At 35.8% G+C, this 8,292-nt stretch overlaps 1 protein-coding gene across 1 annotated transcript in view; it reads right to left on the reverse strand.

Annotated features, from left to right (window-relative positions):
- The window catches only part of CCDC178 (coiled-coil domain containing 178), a 664,873-nt gene that overhangs the window by 562,968 nt on the left and 93,613 nt on the right, over nucleotides 1-8,292 (reverse strand). Inside the window, exon 8 of the mRNA XM_007945673.2 lies at nucleotides 4,716-4,869. Coding sequence (XP_007943864.1) covers nucleotides 4,716-4,869 — 154 coding nt within the window. The remainder of the gene's footprint in view (nucleotides 1-4,715; nucleotides 4,870-8,292) is intronic.

An 8,292-nucleotide genomic window follows, 5' to 3' on the forward strand; every position in this document is an offset into this window, starting at 1 on the left:
ATATTTCCAAATCTCCAAAAGTCATATTGTCTTACATTTCTATATGACTAGATAAAATAAAATATAAATGGCTGATTTTATTGAACAGAAAATTAAACATATTAGATGATAAAATCATTTTCAGAAATACATTTCCAAACTGCAAAAGATGACTACAAGCTAAATATGGGAAAATGATTTCTAGAAAAAAAATTTGCTTTTAAATTTAGAAATAATTGCACCTTGATGTTGTTTTTTAAGTACTTAAACAATTTCAAGATGTTTTCTGGGTTATAAAAGACATTTTAGAAATGTTTCTAGAGGGAAAAGTATGTTTTCTTACAAGGAATGACAGCATAAATTAAAATGCATGTTAATGAGCTAAAGATTAAATTGAAAGCACTATATGCCTTGAAATTTAAAAAAGAGCATCACTTAGGTTGTATGTTCAATTAGGCAGCACAAATCTTTTACTTTTCTCTTGAACTAAAAATTTCGGTTGCATGCCAAAGAATAATGCATGGAAATGATGCACATCATTGCTTTTAATTGAGTGTTTAACATGCTGTCTTTGAAAATGTAGCTTAATGAGCAAAATAGAGATAAATAAATAAATACAGTTCATCATGTTCTCATCTTCCCTAGAAAGTATGGTAGTCCCCTAAATTATTTCTATTATTGAAAATTATTACTAACCTTATAAATACATCTACAAGTTCTCTCATAAATAAGAGCATATTATGACATCAAATTAAAGAAAGCCAGACTTGCTATTTTAGAAGTGATCAAAGAAATTTAAAAAGTGATTATTTCTAGGCTCAGTGAATGAACTTTTCTCTCTTCAAAAATATTTTATTAATCTCACTGCCATTGAGTATATTCTGATTCAGTGACCCTGATTGGGTTTCTGAGGCAGTAAATCTTTAGGAAAGCAGATTGCCCCATCTTCCTTCCACAGAGCAACTAGTAGATTCAAACCACCAAACTTCTGGTCAGCAGTCAAATACCTTAGGCACTGCAACACTACAGCTCCTTATTTATTAATAGTGATATTTCAATAGATGACAAGTTTCAGCTTAGTTAGCAAATTCAGGTCATAACCATTTGATAACACTACAATATTTTTCAAAATTTTAATTGTTCTATCCCTGGTGCTTTCAGTAATGACTTTCAATAACTATTATATATTTTGGAAGGCAATATGCATTCTTTTAAATCATCAGAATCACTTGAATATCTACACTCCACCTCACCAAGTTCTGGATCTTTCTCCATCACTATACATACAGTCGTATAATCATTTTCATATTAACTTCCATATACACGCATGCTTACATTGCATGAATGTGAATAAAATCAAGGCAGTTTTAGAGAAAGAAAATTTTGAGAATTTACTGTGACTTGAATCTCACCAAAGAAGCTTATAAGATATATATATATAGTAACACAAAGGAAAATAATATTCCCAGTGGGGAGATTGGATGAACCAGGAGAGTTTTGTGGGAAATGTTAAACTGGGGGTAAATATAAACAAACATTTATTATGTAAATAAAACAGCTAATCTACAAGGAGTAATAAAAAGGCATTAAATGATGGAAAAAAAATACTTATGAGGAAATAAATGATCACAAGGTTCTTAAACTATTCAGGCAGAAGGTAGAGATACTGATTATGCTTCAGGTCTAGTAAGTGAACTATGCATTCCAAAAATTCTAGAAATAGTTTATTATAATTCTAAACATTCTAAACATATTTTCACTTAGAAACATGGTTTCACATCACATAAAGGAGGTAAAAAAATAACAAAAATGGGAAAAAATAAGTCAATCAGAAATGTAAAAGATTTAAATAACACAATTAACACAACTGAGTAAATGAAATTATTTAGATGTGTTTCTCAAAAGTGGAGAAAACACTTTTATTCCAAATGGATATTTATTCAATTGTCTATATATTAGGGCAAATTAAGTCTTAACAAATGCTAACAATTTCTACTGCATAAGACCCTTATGAAAAAATCAGAGTTATATTAAAAATCAATTTTTAAATTTCTATGAAGAAAGGACGGTTAATTTGTCCAAGACTGACCACAGCCTAATTTTGTAAAGAGAGAATTTGCCTTCTCTAAGCCTTCAAGGAAAATGTTTAACGTTATTTTCAAAGAATATGTAGACAAATGGAATGATAGATCATGTTTATAGTTAGGAAACCTTATCATAAAGATTTATTTCTCTGCCACATCATCCATAAATAAACAATCCTAATCATAATTCCATTAACATTTCTGACAGAAATGTACAAGATAGTGTTAAAATGTATATGGAAGGGTAAGGATCAATAATAGCCTAAAATTCATGAGGAAATGTTAACATTTTGATATTTGGCATCACAGATAAACAAGATTCATTATAGAAGTTTATGAAACGTAGTCAAGTAAATCAAAGAAAAAAGAGAATGAAAACTGAGATCCACATAAATATGGAAGCCTGCTCTGTGTTAGAGATGACACTAAATATTAACATATAATGAAAAGACTGTATGAAAGTCTAAAATCCGAGGTACTTGGTGTGTGTAAATAGAGCAGTTTGAAAGCAGAGCCTTAACTCTGTTTTAAAGTCTTGACATGAGTCTAGAATCCACATTGAATTTTAAAGCTGCCTTCTCAACAACAGTTCCTCTAACCTTGATGTTCACCGTATACCCTAAAAGAAACATTCTTTTTCTCTGAGGTCTGACAGGCCCAGGATATTACAATCTATTCCCAGAAAAGTCTTTCCATTATAGTCAGAAAAATGTAAGAGATGATAGCTTATACTCAAAGGGCCTTAATGGACAGCATTATCGATAAATCTTTACAATAGAGCTCCGAAAAGAGACATGATTGAGGAAGCAATTTTACTACACAAGTTACCAGAAAAAACCTGTCCTGCCATTGTCTTGTGACCATTCTATAATAAATTGAAGGGGAGCTCTGGTGGCATAGTGCCTAAGGCATTTGACTGCTAATCAGAAACCTGGTGGCTCAAACCCACCAGTCACTCCTCGTTAGGAAGATTGGTCAATTTTCTTCCATAGGGATTCTACCTCAGAAACCCAAGGAGAGGTTGCTATGAGTTACAATTGACTTGACAGTGAGTTTAGGGTGTATGTGTGTGTGTGTATAATTATAATTAAACCATCATGCAATCCCACTTATGGCTTATCCACCTATCCTTGCCAAATCCTCAATTTTTAGATACCTTGTCTTTGACTCCCCTGGTTGTCTTTTAGCCAATCATGATTTTTTTTTAACCTTTTTTTAAGTTCCTGCTCTAACTATACAAAAATGTATTTTTCCTCATTGTTCTACTTCATGGCCATTTCACTCTGTGAATATGAGCATCTTCCAGGTCCAGGGTATCTCTATTCCTCAATAAACTTCTTTTGCTTTTACTCTAGCAGACCCCAGGATATTGCTCTATGACAAGACACATCAAGAAATTTTATTGTAATAGTTTCTTTTCTGTATGAGAAGAAATGTAATTGGTGATGTACTTTATACTATACTCATACATTAATTTCATATTGATTAATCATATAAAATGAAAATCAAAATTTAAAAACATTTAAAATAAAATAATGGCATAATCTTTTTTATGACTTTGCATTAGAAAAACTTTCTTAAGACAGTCCAAAAAAACATGAAGCTCAACAAAAAATATTTATAAATTTTACTATAGTAAAACCTAAATGTCTTGTCATCAGAAGTTACCATAAAGAAATGAAGACAGGGAGGAAATATTTTTAACATATGCAATTCATGAAAAGTTTAGTATGCATAATATTCAACAAATTCTTACAAATCAATTAAAAAGATAAGCAACCACCCAACCTATGGGACAAGAAAAAACATGAGTATTTTCATAGAAAAGAAAATACAAACGATCCCCAGAAAAACCATTAAAATAAGCTCAATTCTATTGGTAATTAATAAAAACTCATACTGAGGTACAATTAAAGACCTTATAATAAAAAGCGGCAAGAAAAGATCTTTTAAATACTAGATGGGAACCATAAATTGGAAGAGGAATGTGCTTGTTATTTTCGTTTACCATACTGCTATTTTCATTTAGTATTTTATTATTTCCATTTAAAATTATTTCCTTTCACTAGAGTTCATGAGATGGAGCAGAAGAGAAAAGCAGGAAGATGAAGCAGAAGAGAAGGTCAGGGGGATTCAAACACTGAAAAGAAGTCAGCCCAGCACTGCTGGTTTTAATGATAAAGGAAGCCCTGAGCCAGGGAATGTCGGCAACTTCTAGAAGCTGAGAATCCTCAACCCCTACACTTCATCTGATAGCCACAGAGAAACAAGGACTTCAGTTCTGTAACCTCAAGCAACTTCATCTTGCCAGTAGCCTGAAAGAGCTTGAAGGCAGATTGATTCCCCAAATATCCTGAAAGGAACACACACAGATCTGCTGATAACGCGACTTTGGTCTCGTATGACCTGGAGCTGAGAAGCAAGTGAAGCCCCGCTGTGCCCTAACTTCTGACCCAAAGAAACTCTGAAATAATAAATAGGCACTGCTTTAAACCGCTAAATTTGTGACAATTTGTTGTGATGACAATAGAAAAGTAATGAAACAGAAAATTGGTGAACTGCTATTCAATTATTGGCAGAGAGGAAGATTTCATATTCAGGCTCATAACTAAAATCAGTATTTTTTTTATTTTTAAATATAGAAGAACTCACCTTTTTTGATAAAGCAGCTAATTCATTTGTTGATGACGTTGTTTCCTTCAATGCCTCAGTCGCTGCCTGTTCCTTCTCCTCAATATCAATGTTAACATCTTCTATGGATGAAGAGTAGTAAGTGCAGAGATCACAAAGTTTATCTATCTGTTTCCTGAGAGAAAAATACAGTTGATTTTATCCACATTGAAAAGAAAATTATATGTTAAATAGTTTTTTACTTAAACATGAATCAATGAAATTGATTTATCCCTAAACTTTCTCCCATCTCAGAGCAGCTCCCCAATTCTTGCAAAGTACCAGGAGGACCTGAGTGTCACAAATGGTTAAGTGATCAACTGCTAGCCAAAAGGCTGGCTGTTCAAACCAGGGGATTTTGAGGTGCCTCAAAATCAGGCCTGGTTAACTATTTCTTTTTCCCAAAGATCACAGTCTTGAAAATCCAATGAAGCAGTTCTACTCTGCACACATGAGTCTGCCATGAGTTGAAAACAACTAGATGACAACTAACAATAACCACTTAGAAATAAATTAAAAAGACAAAAAAAAAAAAAAAAAAATCACCACTAGTATTTATGTCTCCAAGGTAAAGGGACTAAGAAAGAAGTGGTATAAATGATTAAAAGATGGTGTTTAACAAAAACCACTTTTTATTTGATTTCAGGTAAGATACATAAGCACCCCTTATTCACAGATTGAGTGCTGCAGGGATAGAAAGGTAGAAAAAAGTGAGGAAAATAAAAAGAGAGAGAAGAAGAAATAGAGGTGAAAAGACCAAGCACCTAGTTGTATAACCTTAATTTAAGGTTGCGTCTCCCCAACAGTATTAGAGAAAAAAGGGAGGAAACTAGAGCCTAGGGCTGTGCAGTGTTTCCTTCTATTTTATATAGGGTCACTATGTGTCAGAACCTACTGGCACTGGCCTAGGGAAAATAAAGAGAAGTAATTGACTCTCCACAAAGGATCTACGAACCACATAGTTACTTACCTTACTAGGAGATAGAAAGCACATTCCAAATATAAAAGTGCCTTTAGATAACAGTGTTTTCTTTTAATGTAGGGAAAAAAAAAACACATTGATAAAATGGTAGTTTTCATAAAATAACAGTAATACAAATAATCTCAACTTTTTTTTTAGACACCATGAAAAAAGTAAAAAGACAAACAGATTGGGAGATTTATTTGCCACTCAAGACAAAACAGTTAATCATGTGTATATAATGAAGTCTTACAAATCATTAAGGAATTAAAAATAAATTAACCAATAAACAAGTGAGCAGAGGAAAAAAGCATACAATTTACAAGAAATGTGAATGGCCTATAAATAAATACATAGTATGCTTATCAAACTGGCTCAGATTCCCATGCACCAACTCTGATGCCAGGGATAGAATCAAATAAGACTGAAAAACACAAACTGATTACAGAAACAAAAATTAAAGCAATAAATAACTACATAGTAAAAAAGTGATTGACCACAAAGGGCAACATCATCATATGGATGGAATTTGAAGCTGATACTTTCCCATACGATATCATCCAGTCAAGATTAGTATCTCGATTCGTGGTGGAGTGGAGGCAGAGATGGGTAGAGGCTACACTGTAGAAGCAGAAATGACAAAGCATGATGGGCTTCTGAATATACTGTTTGCACTACTCAGGTACTCCTGGAGTTTATACACACACATATATTTACATATGTGTAAAGAAGGTGGAAGGTGGGATTTTGCATGCGAGGAGTGCCCCAGTGGGAGCCACAGTAAGCCAGCCCTGGGATCAATGGGAGGTGGGAGTTTGCCTGTGAGGAGCACCCTGGAGGCAGGGTGCAGTAAGCCAGCCTGAGGGGAAGGCAGGTGTTTGAGCCCTGGGGGCTGGCCGGGTAAGCAAGCAGGGTGAGGGAGACCAGGAATGAGCAGAGCAGTTGGAACAACTAAGGAAGACAAGCTTGTCTGTCAGTTTGTCTTACTGTGGTGGCTTGAGTGTTGCTGTGAAGCTGGAGGCTAGGCCACCGGTGTTACAATGCCAGCAGGGTTACTCATGGTGGACAGGTTTCAGTGGGGCTTTCAGACTAAGACAGACTCAGAAGGAAGAGGCCATCCACTTCTCAAACAACTGGACAGTGAAAACCTTATGAACAACAGTGAAACACTGTCTGATATATTACTGGAACACTTTATGACTAGCCCTAAAACACTGTGTGATGGAGTGCCAGAAGATGAGCCTCTCAGGTCAGAAGGCACTCAAAATATGACTGGAGAAGAGCTGCCTCCTCAGAGTAGAGCCAGCCTTAATGATGTGGATAGAGTAAAGCTATTGGGACCCCCATTTGCTGATGCAGGACGTCTCAAGATGAGCAGAAATAGCTTCAAATATCCAATAGTAATCAGAACATGAAATATATAAAGCATGAGTCTAGAAAAAGTTGAAGCTGCCAAAAATAAAATGGAACACATAAAGACTGATATACTAGGCATTAATGAGTTGAAATGGACCAGTTTTTGCCATTTTGAATCAGAAGATCATATGATCTACTATAATGGGAATGACAAATTGAAGAAGAATGGCATGGCATTCATCATCACAAAGAACGTATCAAGATCTATCCTGAAGTACAATGCTGTCGGTGATGGGATAATATCCATACACCTACAAGGAAGACTGATGGATTGACACAGTGGCTGTGGTGATGGGCTCAAGTATAGCAAGGGTCGTGGAGCTGGCATGGGACTGGGGAGCATTTCGTTCTGCTGTGCATAGCGTCGCTATGAGTTGAAGATGACTCGACGGCACCTAACATGGGCAACACAAGGAAGACCAGTTAATACTACTATTATTCAAATTTGCACACCAACCACCAAAGCCAAAAATAAGGAAATTGAAGATTTTTACCAGCTTCAGCAGTCTGAAATTGACCGAATATGCAATCAAGATGTTTGGGTTACATAGTGCCACTCTGACAAGAGTGGCAAATGACAACCACAAATGGGATGGATTGAACAAACAGGAGTTTATTCTTTTACAGTTCGGGAGGCTAGAAGTCTGAGTTCCAGGTCCCAGGCTCTAGGGGCTCAACCTTGGGCTTCAGTTCTGCCTCCTGCTCCCGGCCCATGGAAACTAGAGGCATCTCTTCACTCAGGCTGCTACTACCTGCTGAGGCTAACAAGCCCAAGGTCAACAAATAAAATGGCACAGTCCTGATGTTACCAAACCACACAGCAGGTCATTAATTCAAGTCCATTGCAAGTTCCAAGGTCGGCAGAGCATGGCAGGCTGCTGAACAATGACATGGCTATATGCAGGGTTCAAGTGTGCTGTAAGCTAGAGATTGTTCCCCAAGGCTTCTCCTTATATACAGGAAGCAGACCACATCTCTAGGGCAGCTACTCAGCTGCTCAAAGTACATTCCACCATGGAGTTAATTACCAGTTTCATCATGGGGAATACTACATCCAGGCCCAGCCACTCAATCAGGCCCAGCCAAGTTGACACATAAACTGAACTACCACACAAGATGTGTTAATTATCCCTGGCGATTGGAATGCAACAGTTGCTAACAAAGAAGAATCACTGTTAGTTG

This window comes from Orycteropus afer, unplaced genomic scaffold, assembly GCF_000298275.1.
Source record: "Orycteropus afer afer isolate SDZICR_OR568_19922 unplaced genomic scaffold, OryAfe1.0 scaffold00141, whole genome shotgun sequence".
Taxonomy (NCBI): Eukaryota; Metazoa; Chordata; class Mammalia; order Tubulidentata; family Orycteropodidae; genus Orycteropus; species Orycteropus afer.